This window comes from Narcine bancroftii, chromosome 2 (assembly GCF_036971445.1).
Source record: "Narcine bancroftii isolate sNarBan1 chromosome 2, sNarBan1.hap1, whole genome shotgun sequence".
Taxonomy (NCBI): Eukaryota; Metazoa; Chordata; class Chondrichthyes; order Torpediniformes; family Narcinidae; genus Narcine; species Narcine bancroftii.
The window spans coordinates 158,934,293-158,959,119 of NC_091470.1; the positions used below are offsets into that span (position 1 = coordinate 158,934,293).

Here is a 24,827-nt window from a genome sequence, read left to right on the forward strand (position 1 = left end):
TTCAGTGGTTTTCCATTCCATACGATCTTCCAAATATCAGCTTATGTTGCAATGGTGTGGGTAGAATAATGTTCGTGAAAATAATCTTGACATGAAGAACAAAGCACTATGACTCATTACAAAATTGTATTCTGCACCAGGAAAAGGGCAAGGGTCCTGTTTCCTTTAAGTGATTGGAAGTGGATTGATATAGGTGGTGATGAACAGTGACTGGAGGCAGAGAGCCGGGCTTTTAAAAAAAAATATATATATGTTGCTTTTTTTTCTCCAAAAAATGTTTGCTTTGGCCAGTGACCTTTAACTTCTGGCCTGACTTGTGAACAATTTGTGTGTAAATAAGAGTTTGTCTATTTCAGTATTTATACAGTTTGATGGGAGGGGGGGGAGAGCATTCTGCATCCAGCGGGGGAAGAATTACGAGCTGTTAATCAAGCTGGGTTAAAATTGTGAAACTTCTTTAGCTCTGGAAAAATGTTCCAAATAAAAATATCTATTGAAATTGTTTGGGTATTTTAAGAATTTCTACTGTCTGATTCTCCCAGATCTACTGTAAGTGAAGTTCATGCTTTTTGTCCTGTTGGTGAAGAGAGCTGGTTTCAATACAGGTTATTCTTACAAATCATATCAAATTAAATGAACTAGTTACTTTGATTGAAGAGGAAAATGGAACATCAGGAAAACTCCCTGCTTCTCTTTGCAGCAAAGTGCAACTTCTGTTATAACTACAATGAAATGTTCCCCTTGAGAGTCGAAGGTAAAAGTAACGTTTATTGCCTTAACATTGCTGATTCAACCATTTGCACTGATTACATTCATCACTTTCTTTCTGGAATGCCTTGCCAGCCATACTGTCTTGTCTTGCATCTTTGCCTGGAGCTTGTGATTAAAGTGAGAACCACAGAAGGCACTCCCATTTTTCACTGAGATAAACAGGTTACTAAGTAAGCCTAGAGTAAAACACAAAAGTCTGTAGACCCCATGACTGAAGTAAAAGCACAATGCCAGAGAAACTCAGCACATCAAACAGTGTACTTTATGTAGAAAAAAAATAAAGATACAAGACCAACGTTTTGGGCTTGAGCCTTTCAAGGCAACATCGCTATGGAATTGATTATGGCAACATTTTGCTCATACCTTGATGAAGGGCTCAAGCCTGAAACGTTGATTACATACCTTTATCTTTGCTATATAAAGAACAGTTTCTTCAACATTGTGTAAGCCAGGCGGATGAACAGAAAAGCAATTCTCCAAATGGAACAGATGATCTCTCACTTAATAAATTGAGGTACAATAATAGCCTGTGGAAGTGTAAGGTGAAATTCAGATATCACTATGGTGACAAGCCTCTGACTGAAGGATTTGTTTACTAGTATATTAAAGCCAAATGAATTTTACAATGGTTTCAAAATTTGAGTGTGGTTTATGCAAGAACTGAATTATGGTTTGTTAGCGTCTAGGGGTGGAGTTTGCCATTGGTTACCTGGCATCACAAGCGCAGAACAAAGATGCAACTCTGCCAAGTTTGTCCCCTACGCTGGCTCAGGTAACCAGTTTAATTAAAGCAGAAGAATTCTACAGCAAGCCCCACCTTGAGTGTTGAGGGAGAATTTATGAGACCACAGAGACCAGTGAGGGATTGCCCACTCCTGATTGCTGATGTTGTAAGTGCTAACTTTCCTTGATTTATGACCAACTTGGCAATTATTTTAAGATGTAGCAAATGTTTTGTGAATGATATTTAACACAAAGAACAAAAAATATTGCTTGTTTGAAATGCCAGAATAAACTATTTCAAAGCTATTTGATTACCTCAATCCTAAAGATGTCAAAGTAAACATTGTCCATTATATATTTGCTTCATCCCCTCGGCTGAGAACTTGTGGACATTTTTTCCTTTTACCTCCCAAATAATCTAACTTGATTAACTGTGTGACAGTTTGGAATTATGTTTTGAAAATCCCATTTCCACGACTTTTAACTTTTGTTATTCCAAGCCAAGGTGTCTCAATTCTGCGCCTCGGTCGTGGATGGTACTTTATCCTTGCAAGATGGTGCAAATTTTTTTTTAAGTTTTACAGTTATCAGCTGTGAATTTAGACAGTAAATCTCAATGGCCCCATCCTAACAGGCATTTTGAAAGTGCCCTGCCTTGCTCCTGCTGAGATTCAGGATAAAGTCTGCTGCTTGCCTGTGGCAATGGTCTTGAACTGGATAATGCATTCACAACCTGAGGTAGTATGAGTTTGAACCATTTTTTTTAATATAAGCTGAAATAGATCTTCAGTAAAGCCTAAATCTAGCATAATAACCATGGAATTGTGTCTGGGACACCATCTATCAATGCTAGTCAAAATGGGATTAATTGCCCTTGACAGATTCCCTTGCCTTGAGTCTGAGACAAAGATTTTGATTTAAGATGCACTTTGAGTACGTAATCTAAATTTGCACCTTTGTAATACTAAGAATTATTGCACTATTCTTGGTAGTAAGTGTCCTAACCATTCCCATTAATGAGCATCACAGATTAAAATCAAGTGATCTTTTTACAATTCCTTGACTTGTGCAATTAGGCTGCTGCATTCTTCACATTCTGCAAGTACTTTGAACAAATAATGTTCTGTGAATTTCTTTTGGAGGGTCAAAATTGCAATTTAATTTGAAGTTTATTAGCATCAGGATTATCTCATCCGAACATTTAAAGGTGAACTTTCCAAATAGCTTGCTTTTGGATCTCTGGTGTAACCCAAGGACCCTGACTGTCCATTTCTCTCCATGATGAGTCCTCCCTCCCCCAGCTTCTCGCACACCTCTCATTTCATGAACAGTTGGGATGTGATGCATGGACTCAAAGTAAATTTAAATTTCTTCCGAATCCTATTGTGTTGCTAACAATATCAATTTGGCCACGACCACTTTCAAACCGTAATGTTCTTTTAAAGTTATTAAACATTCAGTTACCAAATACCTGTATATCATTTTATATAAAGTGCATTCGACACAAACTAATGATAGCTTACAGTTTATCCATGCATGCTGTCTGATCTGATGACACCCTCCAGCTTCTCTTTGCTAGAAGTTTTCTGCTGTGTGTTCCTCCTTTTGTAGTTGCAAGTCCTGACGATTATGTATCTATTTAAAAACATAAGACGGGTCAAACAGTGTACTTTATTTTTTTTTCTTTGGCTTGGCTTCGCGGACGAAGATTTATGGAGGGGGTAAAAAGTCCACGTCAGCTGCAGGCTCGTTTGTGGCTGACCAGTCCGATGCGGGACAGGCAGACACGATTGCAGCGGTTGCAAGGGAAAATTGGTTGGTTGGGGTTGGGTGTTGGGTTTTTCCTCCTTTGCCTTTTGTCAGTGAGGTGGGCTCTGCGGTCTTCTTCAAAGGAGGCTGCTGCCCGCCAAACTGTGAGGCGCCAAGATGCACGGTTTGAGGCGTTATCAGCCCACTGGCGGTGGTCAATGTGGCAGGCACCAAGAGATTTCTTTAGGCAGTCCTTGTACCTTTTCTTTGGTGCACCTCTGTCACGGTGGCCAGTGGAGAGCTCGCCATATAATACGATCTTGGGAAGGCGATGGTCCTCCATTCTGGAGACGTGACCCATCCAGCGCAGCTGGATCTTCAGCAGCGTGGACTCGATGCTGTCGACCTCTGCCATCTCGAGTACTTCGACGTTAGGGGTGTAAGCGCTCCAATGGATGTTGAGGATGGAGCGGAGACAACGCTGGTGGAAGCGTTCTAGGAGCCGTAGGTGGTGCCGGTAGAGGACCCATGATTCGGAGCCGAACAGGAGTGTGGGTATGACAACGGCTCTGTATACGCTTATCTTTGTGAGGTTTTTCAGTTGGTTGTTTTTCCAGACTCTTTTGTGTAGTCTTCCAAAGGCGCTATTTGCCTTGGCGAGTCTGTTGTCTATCTCATTGTCGATCCTTGCATCTGATGAAATGGTGCAGCCGAGATAGGTAAACTGGTTGACCGTTTTGAGTTTTGTGTGCCCGATGGAGATGTGGGGGGGCTGGTAGTCATGGTGGGGAGCTGGCTGATGGAGGACCTCAGTTTTCTTCAGGCTGACTTCCAGGCCAAACATTTTGGCAGTTTCCGCAAAGCAGGACGTCAAGCGCTGAAGAGCTGGCTCTGAATGGGCAACTAAAGCGGCATCATCTGCAAAGAGTAGTTCACGGACAAGTTTCTCTTGTGTCTTGGTGTGAGCTTGCAGGCGCCTCAGATTGAAGAGACTGCCATCCGTGCGGTACCGGATGTAAACAGCGTCTTCATTGTTGGGGTCTTTCATGGCTTGGTTCAGCATCATGCTGAAGAAGATTGAAAAGAGGGTTGGTGCGAGAACACAGCCTTGCTTCACGCCATTGCCAAACTGCATGAGTTTTTCAAGCTTTGTTGGGACCAAGGTAAACTGCCTCAGGATCTTCGTGATGCCACCATCATCACCCTGTACAAAAACAAAGGCGAGAAATCAGACTGCTCAAACTACAGGGGAATCACGTTGCTCTCCATTGCAGGCAAAATCTTCGCTAGGATTCTACTAAATAGAATAATACCTAGTGTCGCTGAGAATATTCTCCCAGAATCACAGTGCGGCTTTCGCGCTAACAGAGGAACCACTGACATGGTCTTTGCCCTCAGACAGCTCCAAGAAAAGTGTAGAGAACAAAACAAAGGACTCTACATCACCTTTGTTGACCTCACCAAAGCCTTCGACACCGTGAGCAGGAAAGGGCTTTGGCAAATACTAGAGCGCATCGGATGTCCCCCAAAGTTCCTCAACATGATTATCCAACTGCACGAAAACCAACAAGGTCGGGTCAGATACAGCAATGAGCTCTCTGAACCCTTCTCCATTAACAATGGCGTACTTTATAGAGCAAAGATAAAGATACATATCCTCCGTTTTGAGCTTGAGCCCTTCATGAGCAAAATGTAGACAGGCCCCTGAATGGTTGGAAGGTGTATGGTTCCACAGGCAGAGGGTAATAGGGAGGCTGGGCACACCAGCAAGCAGGGTTAGGAGGGAAGACTCGATGGAGAGAGAGAGAGAGAGGAGGATGGACAGCTGGTGGAAAAAAGACCTGGATGGGGAAGAGAGGATAATAGGGAGTAGGCTAGCAGAAACCAGAGCAGTCGCTGTTAATGCCATCAGGTTGGAGAGGGCTAGGGTCAGTGCCCAGGGGCATTCGCAGGCATTGCCCCCCCAATTAGGTGTTATGATCCCCCACTTGCATACGGCCATGGCGCGCCCCCTCCCCCAATGAGATGCATGTTTTACTACATGTATCTGCCTTTGTTCTGGCTCGGCACTAGGGGTGCAGTTTTTAGTGGCAGAGGGTCACGTCAGGTCAGTCAATGCAATGCAAGTTTGGAGAGAAACTTTGGATCCGTGCAATGGAAAGTTGAGCTCGAACGGTCAATCATCCCAAAGCGCCCGCGGCAGCTGGGGGTTGGCACCCGTTTCGTTCCTCTCTGGGCCTGCAGTTTGAGCAGGGGCTCCGGGGGAAGCCCTCGCGACCGCCCGCCTTTGGCACTATCGCCGCGCTCCCCCCGCCCTGCATTGGAGCCGGTGGGAGGGTGAGGGGGGGGGGGGGGGCAGAGACGGAGAAGGAAGTGGCTGGGATTACAGGACGGCGCCTGGAAGTGGCGAATGAGCGTCCGGTCGCCCTCTCCTTGGCAGGTAGGACGTTTTCTCCACACCAAGAACAAAGGCACTGTCGCATATTAACGTGCGGCTGGGAACCCCTGAACGGGGGAGGGGGAAGGCATCCATCCAAACGGGCCGATGTGCCAAATAAAAGTGGGGGGTTCTTTGGAAAACCATCCCCCCGTGCAAATACAAATCTAATCCAGCTTGTGCACCCGCCTTTTCTTTATGACTGCAAACGAATCTTTTCCTTCGCGGTCCAACTCCTCCTCCATTGACGTTTAACTACGTGTATAGCGCCATGTAAACTTGCTGGGGTGGAGGAAATCAAATTACTCTCTTAAAAAATCACAACCAGTTATGAAAACAAACCAAAAAGGTGGGTCAGGGGTAACTCACCCCTGTTCTATGATTGGGGGTTCAAAATAACCCAATGCTGGTCTGAGGTAAAAACATCAATGAGTTTCTCCAGCATTGGGTTTTTACTTCAACCTCCTTCCTATGTGTGACTTTATGATGGGGGTGTTCGCCATTGCACTATTATAAGTTTTGGAACTGTAACACATGCCTGTTTCATGGGCTGACGAGGGTCAAACCAGGGTTGGTGCCATTAGGGTGGGTGCCATTAGGGTGGGCCACAGTCGGGGTGGGGGGATGGAATGCTGGTGGTGGTCTACCCACCTGGGTGGGGCACAGTCCAACTGTTAGGGTCATGAGGTGGGGTGACACCTGCTGGTGGTGGCCTACCTGCCTAATGGACGTAAGCCTTCATCCCTCTGAAAGCACTTCTTTTATTGTATGGAGAGTCACTAGCGTGTACCATGCTGGACACTAGTGACACGGGCGGGGATGGGTCTGACAGCGATCATATGGGGGGGCACTGTACCTCGCAGGGGGCGGACCATGCTGCGTGAGCGTCTGTGGGCATAGCACCTTGCAAGGAGGTGCCATGCGTGCGAATGCCCCCACTTGGCATGGTTAAAACAGCATTGTACTTGCACTGTTTAGAGGTAGCTGGCCGAGTGGCCTGTTCCTAAAATGGCCTTGCAATAATTATTGAGTTGAAACACAAAAGTTTGCAGATGTCGAGATTGGAGTTAAAACGCACAGGAATGCTGGAGAAACTCGCAGTAGCCATAGGAGGTAAAGATATATTACTGATGTCTTGGGCCTGCGCCCTAGGCAAAGGACAAGAAAGTATCAGAATAAAGAGTGAAGAATGACCAGGGGAGGTGTCCCTTCCACCTTCGCCAATGACGATTGTAAGTTTTGTTGTCCACACCTTGCAGAGATCAGCAGGGATGCAAGAGACCAAGTCAGTGACTTTGAAATATAGCAGTTTATAGGGCCAGCAGATGGTTGCACAGGGAACACCCAAGGAGAAGAGATTATTGAAGATGATTAGAATTATAAAGCCAAAGGGAGAAAACAACAAGGACATGTGATGAGTGAACAGGATGTAATCAGCCTAGACCTTAGGCAGCAAAGGTTTCAGAAAAATGTTAGCGTTGTCTGAATTGGAGACCCTTGGATTAGTTGCACATTGTTGAGTGTCTCATTAGCTGAGATGCATCTCCACAAATGGTAGCTGACGTTTCCAATTAAAATTTTGTATACCAGAATAATAGAATTGTGAACCAAGCAAATTATGGGGGGGTGGAGGGAAGGCGGGGATTTCTGTCAGGCTATAGATCAGCTATGAAAAGCAGGTCGTCTCAAGGTATTAAATTGCCTCATCTGTTCTTCCTCTTTGGAATTGGAAGATGTAGTGGTGACAAGAGCAGATGATCTTTGGATTTAATGAATTTGTTTCACAGATTTGCATATAACAAGTCCATTAGGTACGATTAAAACAAAGGTTTTCACTTTTTCTTTCCACTTAAGCAATTCCTTACTAATCACAGCACCTATGGCACAGGGAATACAAAGTGGTAGATGAATGGAAAGAAAAAATTTGAGAACTACTGGTCTGCAGAACCGATGTGAATCGAGTACTGAAGTAAAACTGTTGTTAGTCTCGCAGGTTTAATTAATACTCTTCAAGGAATGATATTTTGAACTCTATCTCATAGCTCCAGACACCTGGGTTCAATCATGATTTCCAGTGCTACGTGTACAGTTTGTGTGTTCCCCTGGCCACCAGACGGCTCTGCGCTGGTTTCCCCACTTCCTAAAGATGTGCGGGTTGGAGAATTAATGAGCCATTGTAGCTCCCCACCATGACTACCAGCCCCCCCACATCTCCATCGGGCACACAAAACTCAAAACGGTCAACCAGTTTACCTATCTTGGCTGCACCATTTCATCAGATGCAAGGATCGACAATGAGATAGACAACAGACTCGCCAAGGCAAATAGCGCCTTTGGAAGACTACACAAAAGAGTCTGGAAAAACAACCAACTGAAAAACCTCACAAAGATAAGCGTATACAGAGCCGTTGTCATACCCACACTCCTGTTCGGCTCCGAATCATGGGTCCTCTACCGGCACCACCTACGGCTCCTAGAACGCTTCCACCAGCGTTGTCTCCGCTCCATCCTCAACATCCATTGGAGCGCTTACACCCCTAACGTCGAAGTACTCGAGATGGCAGAGGTCGACAGCATCGAGTCCACGCTGCTGAAGATCCAGCTGCGCTGGATGGGTCACGTCTCCAGAATGGAGGACCATCGCCTTCCCAAGATCGTATTATATGGCGAGCTCTCCACTGGCCACCGTGACAGAGGTGCACCAAAGAAAAGGTACAAGGACTGCCTAAAGAAATCTCTTGGTGCCTGCCACATTGACCACCGCCAGTGGGCTGATAACGCCTCAAACCGTGCATCTTGGCGCCTCACAGTTTGGCGGGCAGCAGCCTCCTTTGAAGAAGACCGCAGAGCCCACCTCACTGACAAAAGGCAAAGGAGGAAAAACCCAACACCCAACCCCAACCAACCAATTTTCCCTTGCAACCGCTGCAATCGTGTCTGCCTGTCCCGCATCGGACTGGTCAGCCACAAACGAGCCTGCAGCTGACGTGGACTTTTTTACCCCCTCCATAAATCTTCGTCCGCGAAGCCAAGCCAAAGAAAAAGAAGCTGGTTCCTCTTGTGTCGGTGAGTGGTAGAATCTGAGAGGAGTTAATGAGATTGTAGGGAGTAGAAAGTGGGATCAATGTAGGATTGTGTAAGTTGTTGACCAGAAAGTCCTGTTTAAATTTACATGGGCAATTCTAACTCCTTAGCTTCGAGCCCTGGGGGGGAGGGGGGGGGGGGGTGGAAGAATCTCAGGGTTGTATGTGATTCCCTGACAATAAATCTGAACTTTGAATCCAATTTGACACTCCTGGCCGTTACTTAAGGAAGCCTGCACTCTTTTCCATACCAAAGAGGTATGAGTGCCAGGAACAGCTGCTACCCCTCCACCATCAGACTCCTCAACATCAAACTCAATCAAGGACTCATTTAAGGAATCTTACTTTTACACTTGATTTTTTTCCTTGTATTGCATGGTCAGTTGTTTACATGTGTACAGGTGTGTACAGTTTTTTTTGCACCACCAGTAAGTGATGATTCTGCCTTGTCCGCAGGAAATAGAATCTCAGGGTTGTATGTGATGTATGTACTCTGACAACAAAGCTGAAATCTAATGCCGTCCTGACAGCTTTATGTGTAAATTAAATGCTGCCCTTCTAGAATTGGATAGCAGGAAAAGTACCAGAAGATGCTTTTGGTTTAAAAAAAATGCAAGCAGAAACAAACTATTCTGCAAATACTACAGTGAGAGAAACATTCTTTCATATTTAATGCATTCGCGGTCTTTTGGATCTTTATATATATAAATGCAAGTTACTTTTTTAAGTGTCCAAAAAAAGGCTTTGACACCCGCTTTACTCCCAGCCACAGCTGAACACTCATAACTGCCCCCACACTGATTGGTTTCCATTGGGGACGGGTTCACGGTTGGCAGGGGTAATTTGGGTTCCCCTGTCACTCCAGTTGTTTCGCGGCACACGCCTTAGCTTCCGAAGTAAATCACACTGTATCCCACTCGGGTAAATTGGAGTTTCCAAAGAGTTCATTCACATTTTTTAAAAAAAAAAAGCAAAATAATCAACTTATTCATGTCCTTCGAAAGTCTAGCAGATTTGCTTAATGTGAAGCTGTCGCGTGTAAACACTGTGCCATATGAAATCTCGCAGGGTATTCCAGGCCACCTGATGGTCACAGCAAGTCTTGCAGGTGGCAGTAAACAAGAAACAGTTGGTGTAGTCGAGTTACCACGGGGATGGACGCATGCACTTGCTGGAAGGCGATAGGTCACACACAGACAGAGTCCCCGGGTCCTAGCACTGGCAGGTTCACAGTTACCATGTCTCTCAGAAACGGTTGGCTTGGGACTGTCCCACAGCCACCACTCCTTTGTATTTGCTCACAGTTGGACTCCAAATATTTTCCAGATTTTCATGTCTTTTTTTCTGTTATTCATTCCTCCTTTTATTTCCCTAAATTCTTAAACTACGTCTCCGTTTCCCAGAAGTCGTTGCCTTTTCATAGAATAGAGGTGTCCTCTGGCACAGGGCACTCATGTGTGAGCTAACACTGCAGTCACTCTCTTAACAGCATGTGACGGGTTTGTTGTCAAATACGATTGTACTGTAATAATTCACACACAGAGATTCACCCGCGCAGAGAGAGGGGCGCGTGCACACATGCACACAGACACCTTCCATGAGTTTTTTTTGCATCTCCAGGCAAATCTAAGATGACTAATTAGTATCTGTGCTGAAATCTTGCTCTGCTTGTTTCAAGAACAGTGGGGTTATCAGCTGAGGCAGGAGAGCTGCTGCTGTATTTTGAATTTAGGATCAACTGGAGTGGTGTGGCAGAGCATAAGACGAAGGTCAATGGTGGCTCATCGGCCTTTTTCCCACTTCCCCACTGCAGTTAGAAAAACAAAAATAAAATCCTGCAGTTGAATATTTGCCACATGGAAGCGAATCTCCAAGTCATTGTAAACTTGCTCACTAATGCATGTGAGAGTGAGTGCCTTACATGAAACATCCACAAAATGTAGATCCTCTACCAATTTTTTCCCCCAATTCTGCAGCCCCCAACTGCTGATTGAAGACTGAAGGTCAGACCCTGGAAGACATTTTTTCTATTTCCATATTTTGAAGGGAGATGTGGATGATGAAATGCACGGCCTTTGACCATTGATGAAAAAAATGGTCACGTGCAATGTGGTGACACAGTGGTTAGTGCTGTTGTCTTGCGGTTTCATGGACCCAGGTTCAAACCTGACTTGATTGCTGTCTGCGTGGAGTTTGCATGTTCTCTAGGTAACTATTTGAGTTTCCACTGGATGCTCAAGTTTCTTCTCGGAGAAAGCTCCTTTTAATTAGCTACTGTAAATCAGGTCGGTACCAGAATAATACTAGTCAACAAATTTTTTCAAAAGGTTCGCTTTCTGAAAAAAAAATTTGAGGATTACGATAGATAACTCCATTCTGAACACAAGGACAATTTCAGATTTGCTGTATTGCATAGCAAGTTGGAGAATCATAAAATTAACTTTTATTGAATTCAGCATTAAGTGTACACTCGCAACAAATGTAACAGAATGATTCGCAGCTGTTGCAACATTGACGAGACATTTCTGCTGTACAGAAGATAATAAATGCTACTGTTAAGTGATATTGCCTGAAGAACACACGTATCAACATGCGTTCAATCAACAGTTTGGGACAAAGACACTTTTTTAATTTCCGCCATTGTTTCACAGTTTCAAATTTGTAATCAAACAATTCATATGTAATTAAAGTTCACATTCCAGATTTTATTCAAGGTTCTTTGTATACATCTTGGTTTGACCATGTAGAAATTACATCATCTCTTTTCAGGGCAGCATTTAGCTTCACGGATGTTTGTGAGTACTCGTGTATGTTTAATTGATGCATGTCTAAGAGATCTAGTCTTGTTTCTAAGCTTTCTGTAGTTGCCATTTTTCAACATGAGGACCAGAATTGTGCCAATGAAAGTCAAAGAGGCTGGAAAAACAAGGATAAAACCATAAGAGACATCACCCAAACCTTGGGATTACCAAATTCAACAGTTTGAGCTTACTGGGTGAGCTCAGTAATCACAAAGGGTCTGATCTTCCAAAGAAGACCTTCACCACTGATGACAGAAAAATTCTTATCCCTGTCCGACAGATCAGAAACACTCTTCAGGAGGCAGGTGTGGATATATCAATGAAGAAGATTTCATGAACAGAAATACAGAGGCTACACTGCAAGATGCAAACCACTAGTTAGCCACAGAAAGGATGGCCAATTTACCAGAAGTATTTGAAAGACCCTGCTGAATTCTGGAAAAAGGTCTTGTGGACAGATGATACCATGATTAACATGTATCAGAGAGATGGCAAGAGCTCAGTATGGAGGCGTATAGGAACTGTCCAAGATGAAAAGGTTGCCACCTTTGTCATGGTTGGCATCTTGCAGCATACCCTCCATCTTTCTGTTCGAGAAGGTACATGATAGGAAAACTTTAAGGAGATTTTCACGATCAGCAGCCCAAAATCCATAAAATGCACCTGAAAGTGTTCAAGAAGCAAGGGGTGCGGACTGCACCGGGTGACACCATCAGAGGGGGCGACACCAAATTGACTGTCTATAAAAAAAATTTTGTACAGTGTTTCAGCAGAAATGTATTATTTTTTATAAAAATATCCCTGTAGTTAGTTATAACAGCAGAAACATTTTTCGTAAGCCCAGCTTACGTGTATCAATATACCTACAAGGCTAAAACTTGACGCTGATTAATTTTTGAACCTTCTCGTGTGCTTCGGTCAGAGCCGTTATTATTACCCAGTTACGATGACGCTTCGAATCACGTGGTTTCGTCCTCGCGCGCTACAAGCATGCGCTGTTGTTTTTATAGTTGCTGCTTTTGTCAAAATTTCTGGTGTTTTAGCTACAAATATTGTAGCATTTGTGAACCTGCATCAATAGCTTTGAGAATGAAGGAAAAGGAGAATTTTTTAGGCTATGTATATGATATTGTAACTTAAAGGTGTAATTTTAATTGTGCTAGTTGTTTATCTCACTGCTATTGCCGTTACATTCAGTGATTATTACGGGAATTACGATTTATGAATAACATGGGTACAAAAACATTAAGGATTCTGTAAGGACTGGCATGGGAGGAGGTCCATGGGGTGGGGGGGGGGTGTTGACACCATGAGTTGCTGCCCTGGGGTCACCAACCTCGTGATGCCACTGTGTGTAAGTATGTGTTTTTAGTGCTGAGTCTGAGATCTTGATCTATAGTTTTGGGCATCAGTGATCCCACCTCCGTCTCAAACACTAACTATCTCCAGTGATGAAGACGTAACACTAATGGTGATTTGCAAAACCCTTCAAAGCCACTGCCTGTGAAGTGGGGAGAGGAGTCAGCACCATCTCCAGGTCACCCTTGCACATTGAGGTTCCAACTGCACTCAGCCAGTTCTGATAACAGAGCCACTTTGTTTGCATGACTGACATTATGAGTTTTATTCTGAGCTGTGTGGAGGCACCATCTGAGAGTTCAGTGTGTTCATCAAGGGTGGCGAGGAAGAGATTAACAGGAAAACCAAGGAAGTGTGCTAAGATGCTGGGGGGGTGGGGTGGGGGGGGGAATGCCATCGTCACTAACTGGGGGAATCCCTGGCCAGTGACCACTCACAGTGGAGAAGCAAAATCTGAGGTGGCGTTAAGAACCTTGGGTCTCTTCTTTAGGAGCACATGGAAACCCAGCAAGCATAACAGAACAGCAGCTCCTCCCAGACCCTGCACCCACTCACTCCGTTGGCAGAAGAATCTGAATCCCTCGGGCACACAGAAGTGGAGTGTAAACAATCCTGCCCAACCTTGAGGAACTGTGGAAGGAAAAGTAAAAATAGGGGTGAATTATTCCTCGATGGGTGAAATAGGAGTGATGACAGGTTATTGAACTGAATCATGAACTCCATTTCCTCTTCACTGATCTTTCCTGACCTGCTTTGTATTTCTGCTACTGGCCACCGTCATGTCAATCTTCTACAGGCCCATCAAGAGCATCCTGGCCGGCTGCATAGGTTACTACCGAGCAATCCACAGAGTGGCAGAGAGGATCACTGGAGTCTCCATCGACGTGATCTACTGAGATCGATGTCAGAAGAGGGCGTGCAAAATCATTGAGGACCCCCTTCCACCTTGCCCACAGCATCGTTCAGCTGCTCCCTCTGTTCAGTTTTGGTCTTTTTAATTGTGGGCCTCCGCGGCCTTAAATAAAATCTCCTGGAGAAATCATTTCCAAATGCCAGTCACTGGATGAGATGTGATCGGGCACTAGGACCTTGCAGACTCCAGAGGGGAGGGATCTTGCGTCTTGCTCCAGACCTTCCCAGTGTCTGTCACATAGACGCCGCGCTTTGCATCAGTTTTAAAATAGTCCCATCTGACTGCTGTGAAGTAACGAAGAAAAACAACAGATCTGAGGACAGTTGCAGGGGCAAATCCGCATGTTCTGGGCTGCGAGGTTCCTTGGAGATGTAGCAAGGTGTTGAGAGAGTGGAGAGAGAGACATTGAAGAGAGAGAGTGTGAAAGATTGGAGAGGGGGAGGAAGAGAGAGTGTGAAAGATTGGAGAGGGGGAGGAAGAGAGAGTGTGAAAGATTGGAGAGGGGGAGGAAGAGAGAGTGTGAAAGATTGGAGAGGGGGAGGAAGAGAGAGTGTGAAAGATTGGAGAGGGAGAGGAAGAGTCAGTGGAGGGAGAGACATTGGAGAGAGAGAGTGAAAGAGTGGAGGGAGAGAGAGTGAAAGATTGGAGAGAGGGGGAGGAAGAGACAGTGGAGAGAGTGAAAGGTTGGAGAGAGAGTAGAGGGAGAGACTGGACAGAGAGTGTGGAGAGGGAGAGAGTGGAAAGAGAGAAGAGCAACAGAAATAAGGCCATTTAGAGTGAAAGATTGGAGAGAGGAAGAGACAGTAGAGAGAGTGAAAGGTTGGAGAGAGAGTAGAGGGAGAGACAGTGGACAGAGAGTGTGGATAGGGAGAGAGTGGAAAGAGAGAAGAGCTACAGAAATAAGGCCATTTCAGAGTCGCCCCCCCCCCCCAGACCATTTAGCTGTCTTAATGATACGAGAGCAGGTCCAACAAGTTTGACTGGTTCGCATCCTGCCGGCCCCGACCTTTCGATGAGCTTATGCCGAGAGACCGGAGCCGAGGAGGGGTGTCATTTGGAAGCGGTGATCCAGGTCTGTGCGCCCAGGGCTCCCACACCATCCATCCGTCCTCGGTGGGCCCTTCCACGCCGGCTTTAATATCAATTTATGTGAGGTTATAATCGTCGTTTTCAGACATAGGCAAGAACGTCCGAATGAGATGTTTTGCACTTGCAGCCCGTGTTCAGTTAGTTGCGATCCGAGGCAAGCAGGGGACCTCCCGCTCAGGTTGGTCCAATCATTGGGCGTGATTGCCGCATGTTGCACGCTGATTATCACAGGCAGGGAATTCCGTTGATAACACGCTGCATGGACAGAAAGTGTTTTTATTTTAAAATCTGGTCGCATGCTGAAGATCTAGTTCACAGAGGAAGGATGACACCAGGGAGAGGAGGTGACAGACAGTAAGTTATGAAAGAAATTATACTGAGGGACATAATGTACCCTGGATATTGGGACTTAACAGACTCAGTGACCTTTTCTAATGCATTAGGGTCCTGGGTATCTCATCAACCCATGATTGATGAGAAATGTCAGAGAGGAAACTGACTCCATGACCAGCCAGACTTTGCCCAACAGGCACTATCTTGTCACCCTTGAGTCTGAAACAATTTGGGTCATTACAGGAGTACAGCTTGAAATTTAGTTGGGGCATTTGAGAAAATATTGCTACATTTTAGGACTATTACAAGGGCAGGCAGAGTGTGCTCTCTGTTGGGTACGGCTAATGGTGACAAACGTGTGTTATTTCGGTGTGCCACCTTGACCTCTTTCTCCATCTCTCTAACAGGCATTGCAGAATACAGTGCAGAGCGTGGAGAACGGGCAAGGATTCATAGTTTGGCGAGATTCTGAAGGCTCGCCCTTGACTTGTCTTCCTGCCAAAATACGGGAAATCATCACCAAAAATTTCATGGAGGAGCAGGCATCAGGTAGGGACAAGGAGAAGGAAGAGCCAACAGGATGTGTTAGCCTTCCTCATGCATAATGGAAGCAGTATTCTTCCTGCAGCTAGAAAACCAGGGAGTGACCCATTCTCCGCTTAGCATACAGTTACATCGTGACCCTTACCTTGTTGAATAACAACCAAAGATGACCCTTGACTTGTTAAGAAAACAGCTTAACTTACTAAATTACCTCGCAGAGTGTCCCTTAACTTGCCAACCAAATTCAGTAACCTTCTCCTTTAGAAGTGATCTTTACCCTATTGAATGTAGAGGAATTTGGTAGCGTTACACAGGAGTGACCTTTACTCTAGAACAGGGGTGTCAAACTCAAATTCATGGAGGGCCAAAATTAAAAACTTGGACTAAGTTGAGGACCGAACTAAATATTTATTGAAAATTTTCAACAACATCTGCATGTTTTCTCTTCTTTCAACATATGTAATGTTAAACTTTTTCTTATTAAAAATAAATGTTTAATAATAGTTTTGGATAAACTCTTTCCAGAAGCATTAACAAATGAGAAATAAAATATTCAATAAATAATATTTCTCTATAGAGGATTTGTCAAATGTTGCTAGTGTGCTGTCGAATAGTAAAATCTGAGGGCTATTGAGAATGTGGGAGAATAACATGATTCCTGAAACAATCAAATGGGTGACTGATTGTGGGCATGAACTCCAGCAGGGTTATTTGCCATGCCCTTTTTCCATTGGTACAGATATCCTTTGATTTACACACTTTTCAAGTTTTATGCCTAATGAGCTTGTATCCAGGTGCAGGACCATTTTTAACCAGGAATATATTTATCACTGTGACATGAAACTATTTGAAGATCGTTTTATCCTGAGATTAAAGTTCATAATACTTACTCAGGCCTGTGTGCGGGAGGGCGGGGTTTGCGGGCGATCGGGTTGGACAACGACAGTGCGGGGGCATCGGCTCTCGCTGCAGGGCGGCATCTCGGCGGATCAGCGGCCCCGTCATCGTGAGTCACGGATCGGCCTGCGGCAGGGAGGGGGAGTGGGCAACGGTCCTGGCGAGGTCAGGCCCGAGGCCTCCGGTTCCGGGCGCTGGGAAGCGGCCTTGGCTTCCCCTGACACCGGCCAGGCCCCAAAACCAGAGTCCACGGTGAAACCCTGCAATGTAAACAGAGGAGGTGGGGGCGATTAGCGGGCTGACGCCAATGCATTCTGGGATTTGTTGTATTACTGTGCATGCGCTATACTGGCGCGGCGGCCAGCGGGCCACCTCTAATACATTTTTGAAATGATCTTGCGGGCCAAATATAATTATATCGCGGGCCAAATTTGCCAGAGTTTGACATGTGTGCTCTAGAACAAATAGTAACTCAGTGCAGTTGCATTGAAGTGATAATGCACTTACCTTACTGGGTAATGAATGTATGGACCAGGTAATCTTACCTGGTCCGTACATTCATTATACCTTGCAGAATGGATTACTGTTGTGGAGTGCACATTCTTAGGTTAAATGACCTTCATGCTCAGGAATTCTGCAATCTATCCTGATGCCATAATTTGATCCTGTTAATTTGGTGTGTCTTTGCTTGTAGTTTCACCCCTGGAGATGTCTTCTGTTCTGCCTCTTCAAGAAGAGAATTGTATTCTGCAGCAGGAACTGTCTCGAGTCGAGGATCTGCTGGCTCAGAGTCGAGCAGAGCGAGATGAGCTGGCCATTAAATACAATGCCATCAGTGAGCGGGTAGGTGAACCAGCAGTACCTAGAACTGTTTGGCTGGTGCCAGTTGTGTACAAGAAGCAGATTTGGACACCGTAGGACAATGTTATTTCAAAATATTCAATGCTTTTGACCTGCAGGGCACCTAACCAGCTGGTTCATGATGGCACAGTGCACCCCGTGCCATTACGGTGTTGGTAGGTGTTCTGGAAGTATTGTACCATTGTAGTGATGTTGGATGGGATGTACCAGTGAAGGTGCAGGCATGACAATTGATGCCATTCGATTAGGGCATTGCGCGTCTTGGAAAGGAACATAGGAGTGATGTTGTTCACAAAGTGTCTGTTGCTCTCATCCCATGTGGTGAGGGTCAGGACGGTACTTGTAAAGAATCCTTGGTGCGTTGCTGCGTTGTTCATTCTGGCTACCACCAGTTCCAATGACAGATTATCACTGGTAAAGGGTTAAGTTCTTGGATGCAGTCTGTGTTAAATGTCACCTAGTTCCTTGAGTCTTGCAGGAAGCAGTCAACCAAGCAATGGAAAAGAATTGTATTACACTCCTCATTCACCCAATCTGGATGGTATAGATACCCTGGCATTGGAGAATCAGGAACTGAGCCATTCACCAGAAAATGTCCACCCTCCTTCTGTTACAGCTAAGGCATGCACAGGTGTCCAGATGAGATTTGTTACTTATGTTAGTATTGTTTGCTATTACATTGCTGGGTCATATTAATTTTAGATAACATTAATCAACATTATCACTTTGGAGGATTGACATTTGGTGGAACTAAACAATACTTAGTTATGTACAGTAGAATTAGTCAATAATGATGGAGCAAAGCTATGTGATTTATTCGATCTGGAATCTGAATGCTACTTCATTAAAAATATTTAAGACAGAGTTAGGTAATGTGCATATTTGGAGAATTAAGGGTTATGGACCACGGCCTGATCAGCCGCGATCTTGTTGAATGGCTTGACAGGCCAGTCGTCCGACTTCTACAAATCCCTGCTGAGGCACATTATTTAGTCTTAAACGTTGCTGCTCGATCAAAAGTCTGAAATTTCCCATGACAGGAGCCCTCCCGGCATTAAGGTAAAAGGCAGTCTTTATCTTGTGGTATCTTGGATGTTAAATGCAACGTTGCTGACATCCCACATTCTGGGAATGTCCATGACTTGGGGAAAACCCAGCAGCGGCGAAGCCTTGGGTTGCATCTGAACCCTAACCCTGGAACACTAGGACTAGAAAATACTGGGAAGGCTTGAAGAAAAAAACAGGTGACCCATATTACTCTGCAATGATCATTGACATTAACAGTGCACTCGCTCAGCCATTCCCTCCACCATCCTGCAGAGGTCATTTATGGATGATAATTTAAAGGGCCAACTAATTTTTGAAGACACCTATGGCTTATAAACTGAGGTAGTAATGAAATAAGGATTGAAGAACAGGCGCAGCCCTGCAGATTCCTGACTGGTGTGGCCATGAAATTCATGGGGCTCATGAGGAAGGCTAATAAAGAGGGGTTATATGAAACAAGCTCTGAAGTAAACTCTGTAGCAATAAAATCATGAGGTATAAATTCTTTAATGTTTTTAATAGACCATTGAATGAGACCAGTTCCCTTGACCCTGTAACCACCGGAACAGTGCGAATCAGTTTGCGAATGATCAAATATCACCACCTTTGGATTCTGATGTTAGGAGGATGAGAGTTCCGTAAAGAAATGGGTCTTTGGTTCATTCCTTCGACCTGCTCCCAATGAGAAGCACAAAAACACTGCAGTTTCTGGAATCTGGAGTGAACAAAGAGATGGACCAGGCAGCATCCATGGAGAGAAATGGTCGGGACCCTGTCTGGAGTCTCAGTAAAAGGTCCCGACCTGAAACTCCTGCTGAGGTTGAGTGCATACTAGCCTCAGTCAGAAAAATATGAATTAAAGCACCACTTTTGCAGACTTGGTCACTGAACCAAAATACACCACTGAGGAAGAGCTCCGTTCCTGAATGTAAAAGATCCCTATCGAGCACCCTGGGGCCGGCTGCATCTCAGTGCTGCAGAGAAATGGATCAGAGGTCAATCCACAGAGGCAGAGGGGATCACTAGAGTCTCCTTCCTCCCCTCCCCCATTGATGTGATCTATCGGGATCATTGCCTGAAGAGAGCACGCAAAATCATTAAGGACCTCTTCCACCCCATACACAGCATTTTTCAGCTGCTCCTGTCAGAAAAGAGATACAGAAATATCAGAGTATTAAACAGACTGAGGAACAGCTTCTTCCCACAGGCAGTGAAAAGGAACTGCTCACAATAACCATCCTAGACTCTCGTATTCGTGAAGCAATATTCATTGATTTATTTCTATATATTTTTTTCTGTATGTGTATTACCTCTGGTAGTGTATCTGCGTATTTTGCACGGAGGACCGGAGAATGCTGTTTTGTCAGGTAGTACTTGTGCAATCAGATGACAATAAATGACTGGAATTAGAGTTATCTCTACTCCAAGGGCTTGGAAAGATATGAACCAAATGCAGGCTAGCCCACAATGCCAACTTGGTTGGCATAGACAAGTGCTATATGAGTCTATGTCGAGGAAGCACTTTACTTTTCAATGTTGGAAAGTGCTTTAGGATGCGGTGAGGATGTTGGGTTGGGGGGGGCGGTTTGTTGTGTAAATCAACACTTCGTTTCTCTGTGCATTAAAGTTAAAGGTTCCATAATTGTAATGAGATTCCTGGTTTTTGTTTGAATCTTTGTGTGCTGTAATTTAAAGTTGCCTCCAACTGAGAGAAGCAAATAACTGCCATCCCAAAGATGTTCTGGGTTTCGTACAAGCGCATTCTGGGACTGCAAAGTGTGCATGGTTTGCTGCCGTGGATTTATCTCCTGTTAGGAATGCATTTAGGCATCAGAAACAAGGCTAATGTTGGTGGCAGCAACCCAGGGGCAAGATGCATGCCTGTGCTTGCCTTTCCAGTTGAGTAATTCACCAACAAGTCCACACATGCCTGAGACCGGCCAAGATTCAGAGCTGCCTCGCTGGGCGGGATCAGAGAAGAATAGTGACGCCACACAACACATTCCAAGCCACGGCATCCTCCTGCCAGTTCTACCCCTCCCACACAGCCTTTGAATTTCACTTTGCCATAACTCATGGCTAAGCTGCTGACTTGAATACCCTACAGGGATGCAAAGCCAAGGGCACCATCAGCTCATCGCAGCAGGAGTTTGGAGACTTTCAATATTTTTATTAAGTTTTATATTTACAGAAAAAAAGATTGATGCATAACACTGATAGAGCTGTAATAATGTAAGCAAAAATATACTTATACAACATTATTGATTCATATATTGAAAAGAAGAAAAAAAAATAAAAAGAGAGAAATAAATTTAAAATATGATTATATCATACAAAGCCTAAAATTACATGGCCATATAAAGTACACTACTAGTTAAAAAATAAAAATAATTTTAAATCTACAAGAATCACGTTACATAATTATTAGTGCCATTAAAGGTTATGAAAGTCATACAAAAAGGAGCCCCAAAGATTAGAAATTTTTAAATTTAAAACACTTGTTGAACATTTTATTTTCTCCAAAGTTAAATATGACATCATGTAACCATTGATGTCGATTGGGCGAGACAGCATCTTTCCATCTGATCAAAGTAACTTGTCTGAATAAGAGAGGGGAAGGCCCCCACATGACTTAGAGATTAAGAAAATTTTGTTACTTTCAACTAAACAAGGCCATCAAGTGGTCTGGTGTTAAATTTGCATTAATAATTATTGATAAAGTACAGAAAACTTCTTCCCAATATTTGACTAGGGTCAGACAAGACCAGAATGTATGAATGAACCATCCTCATTCTTATATCTGTGGAGACTTATCACATGCCACTGTCACCAAGTGAGAGAAGGCATCCACACGAATCAGCAAGAGGGACAAGCTGCTCTGTTCTCAGCAAGTGAAGTGCTCCTCAGTTCCAGAATTACAACATGGAAGAAGGCTAGTTGGCCCATCACACCCATGCTAATGTTTTGCCGCTATTCCCATAGCCTTGGTCTCTCCAGTATGCCTGTGTTTCCCACTGCCTCAACTGATCCTATTTCCGCAGTTTGGTCCATCAAATGACTGCCAGCCCCCGCGGAGCAGTCCTATTCCCACCACCAATTTTCCCTGCGTCCCACCCTCCCGACATCCCCATTGCCTCCCTGCGGATTCTACCGCTCACTGGGGCACAGCTGCACGACCGAGTCTGGGATGAAGGAGGAAGCTGGGGTGCCCAAAGGAAACCCATGCAGAAGCAGGAAGAAGGTGCAAACTCCACACTTGCGGTGCCGGACTTTGGTACGGAATCTTCTGCTGGAGCTGTGAGACTGCCAGCTGTGCTTGCCTCTTTTATTCCTTTCAACATTCCGTATCTGAGCTCCAGTGACTCTCACAATACAGATGGTTTGGGGGGGGGGGGGGGGGGGGGGGTGGGGGGGGGGGGGTCAAGTTCAAATTCCATTGTAACAAAGAAAGCCAGGCAGATAACACGTGGCCAGATCTCACTCATCACAATCTTAAAAACAGGCTGATAATTGCCTGGACATTCTCTCCAGTTGGAAAGAGTATTGCACGAGATAGCAGCACGTGTCTGAAATAGAAACGTACCAACAACGTAACTGAAAGTAACTTGTAGGACACTTGGTTGCTCCCACAGCACAGGCCACCTAGTCCGACTGACCGTAAAGGTATTTCAAGGCAAACCTGACTTAGTTCTGTCGCATAAACAATGAAAAGCTGGGGAGCCTCAGAGGGTCAGGCAGAGAAATAGACGGTCAAAGTCTCAGATCAGGACCCTTTGTCGAGACTGGAATGAGAAGGGGAGATAGCAAATGTAAATAGGGGTGGGGTGAATATTGAATGATGGACAGCTATTGTCCATGATAAAGATAAACTACCCAATTTTCTTAATAGCGCCAAGCTGCTTTGACACATGGAGTGAAGTAGAGCGAGAAAGCTTGTTTTGCGTGCATTGCATCTTGTCAGCCCATACATAGTACTACTGAATGCAGAGTTCTAAAGGGAGACCAGTGAACACACAGCAAGGACAACTCCCATGTACGAGTGAGATGTCTGATAGTCCTGGGAAAGAAAGGGTTCATGAAGGGAGAGGGGCAATCAGCCAGGCTCCAGCCCGCCCCCTATCCCCCCAATCACTTTACACTGACCTCTGCTTTGGACAGCCACCTCCATGTTCCTGCACAGTGGGGCTGAATACCCCCGGCTCTTCCGATGCTTTGCAGGATTGGATCATGTCTGTGATGCCTGCCTTCATTAACTATGTGGAGGAATTTCTTTAGCCAGAGGGTGATGAATCTCTGGAATTTGTTGATGTGGGTGGCAGTGGAAGCCAGGTTGTTGGGTGTATTGAAATACACACAGTAACAGGGCTTTCTGGTCCGTGAGGCCTTGCCGCCAAATTGCATCCAATTGATCTATCCTAGTAAGTTTTGAAGGGTTGGAGGAAACCCATGCAGACACGGAGTGACTCCTTGCAGTCAGCGCAAGATTCAAACCCTGGTCGCGGGTGCTGTAACACCGTTACACTAACCTCTACACTAACTTAAGGTAGATATTGATAGGTATCTGACTAATCAGAGTATAAAAGTTTATGGGGAGAAGGCAGGGGAGGTGGGCTGAGTGGGAGAATGGATCAGCTCATGATCTCATGATGGAATGACGGAGTGGACTCGATGGGCCAAATGGCCTACTTCTGCTCCTACATCTTATGGTCTTATCCCATTGGCATTAAATACACACAATAATCTCATGGCTGGAACCTGACGCGTCGCACCTTGGTCAGAGAAGGAGGAAAATGGAAGCAAATTAAGCAAAGCAAAAAATGTAACCAGAGAAGATGTACTTGAGAAAAGTTTCTAAACAAAATAGGTTTAGGTTGCTACGTTAACAGAAACAGGATGATCCTCTGCTTGGTTACCATGGCTGCAGCCACTCAAGGAGGCCATTGATGTTCCAGCAAAGAGCAGAGTTCTATTGGTATGGAAATTTCTTGATGAAAGTAATTTTAAGAAGTTAGTCCTTTGGGACCACGAGTGAAGCCATTAGTATTTGTGGCTGGTCCTTTGGGACCACGAGTAAAGCCATTAGTATTTGTGGCTGGTCCTTTGGGACCACGAGTGAAGCCATTAGTATTTGCGGCTGGTCCTTTGGGACCACAAGTGAAGCCATTAGAATTTGTGGCTGGACCTTTGGGACCACAAGTGAAGCCATTAGTATTTGCGGCTGGTCCTTTGGGACCACGAGTGAAGCCATTAGCATTTGCGGCTGGTCCTTTGGGAACACGAGTGAAGCCATTACTATTTGTGGCTGGTCTTTTGGGACCACGAGTGAAGCAATTAGTATTTTTGGCTGGTCCTTTGGGACCATGAGTGAAGCAATTAGTATTTTTGGTTGGTCCTTTGGGACCACGAGTGAAGCCATTAGTATTTGTGGCTGGTCCTTTGGGACCACGAGTGAAGCCATTAGCATTTGTGGCTGGTCCTTTGGGAACACGAGTGAAGCCATTACTATTTGTGGCTGGTCTTTTGGGACCACGAGTGAAGCAATTAGTATTTGTGGCTGGTCCTTTGGGACCACGAGTGAAGCCATTAGAATTTGTGGCTGGACCTTTGGGACCATGAGTGAAGCAATTAGTATTTTTGGTTGGTCCTTTGGGACCACGAGTGAAGCCATTAGAATTTGTGGCTGGTCCTTTGGGACCACGAGTGAAGCCATTAGTGTTTGCAGCTGGTCCTTTGGGACCACGAGTGAAACCATTAGCATTTACGGCTGGTCCTTTGGGACCACGAGTGAAGCCATTAGCATTTGTGGCTGGTCATTTGAGACCACGAGTGAAGCCATTACTATTTGCGTTTGAGACCACGAGCGAAGCCATTCGTATTTGTGGCTGGTCCTTTGGGACCATGAGTAAAGCCATTAGTATTTGTGGCTGGTCGTTTGGGACCACGAGTGAAGCCATTAGTATTTGTGGCTGGTCCTTTGGGACCACGAGAGAAGCCATTAGTATTTGCGGCTGGTCCTTTGGGACCATGATTGAAGCCATTAGTATTTGTGGCTGGTCCTTTGGGACCACGAGTGAAGCCATTAGAATTTGTGGCTGGTCCTTTGGGACCATGAGTGAAGCAATTAGTATTTTTGGTTGGTCCTTTGGGACCACTAGTGAAGCCATTAGAATTTGTGGCTGGACCTTTGGGACCACGAGTGAAGCAATTAGTATTTGTGGCTG

The 24,827-nt window shown here is 45.0% G+C and overlaps 1 protein-coding gene and 1 long non-coding RNA gene across 7 annotated transcripts in view; one reads left to right on the plus strand and one right to left on the minus strand.

Moving 5' to 3' along the window:
• The first annotated feature begins 5,451 nt into the window (after positions 1 to 5,451).
• The window catches only part of LOC138754527 (rootletin-like), a 128,449-nt gene continuing 109,073 nt past the window's right edge, over positions 5,452 to 24,827 (plus strand). For 5 of the 6 annotated variants that reach the window (XM_069918905.1, XM_069918910.1, XM_069918906.1 and 2 more), the window contains exons 1-3: positions 14,350 to 14,908; positions 15,666 to 15,807; positions 17,393 to 17,541. In XM_069918905.1, the coding sequence (XP_069775006.1) occupies positions 14,849 to 14,908; positions 15,666 to 15,807; positions 17,393 to 17,541 (351 nt within the window). In that variant the 5' untranslated portion in view covers positions 14,350 to 14,848. Of the gene's footprint in view, positions 5,684 to 14,349; positions 14,909 to 15,665; positions 15,808 to 17,392; positions 17,542 to 24,827 lie in introns of those variants that run through there. The other variant, XM_069918907.1, reaches the window with a different exon arrangement.
• Positions 11,283 to 14,956, minus strand: LOC138754528 (uncharacterized). The gene is made up of 3 exons (XR_011351811.1): positions 13,672 to 14,956; positions 13,479 to 13,553; positions 11,283 to 11,679 (listed from the first exon to the last, which is right to left on the minus strand). It is a non-coding gene; the product is annotated as an uncharacterized lncRNA (long non-coding RNA).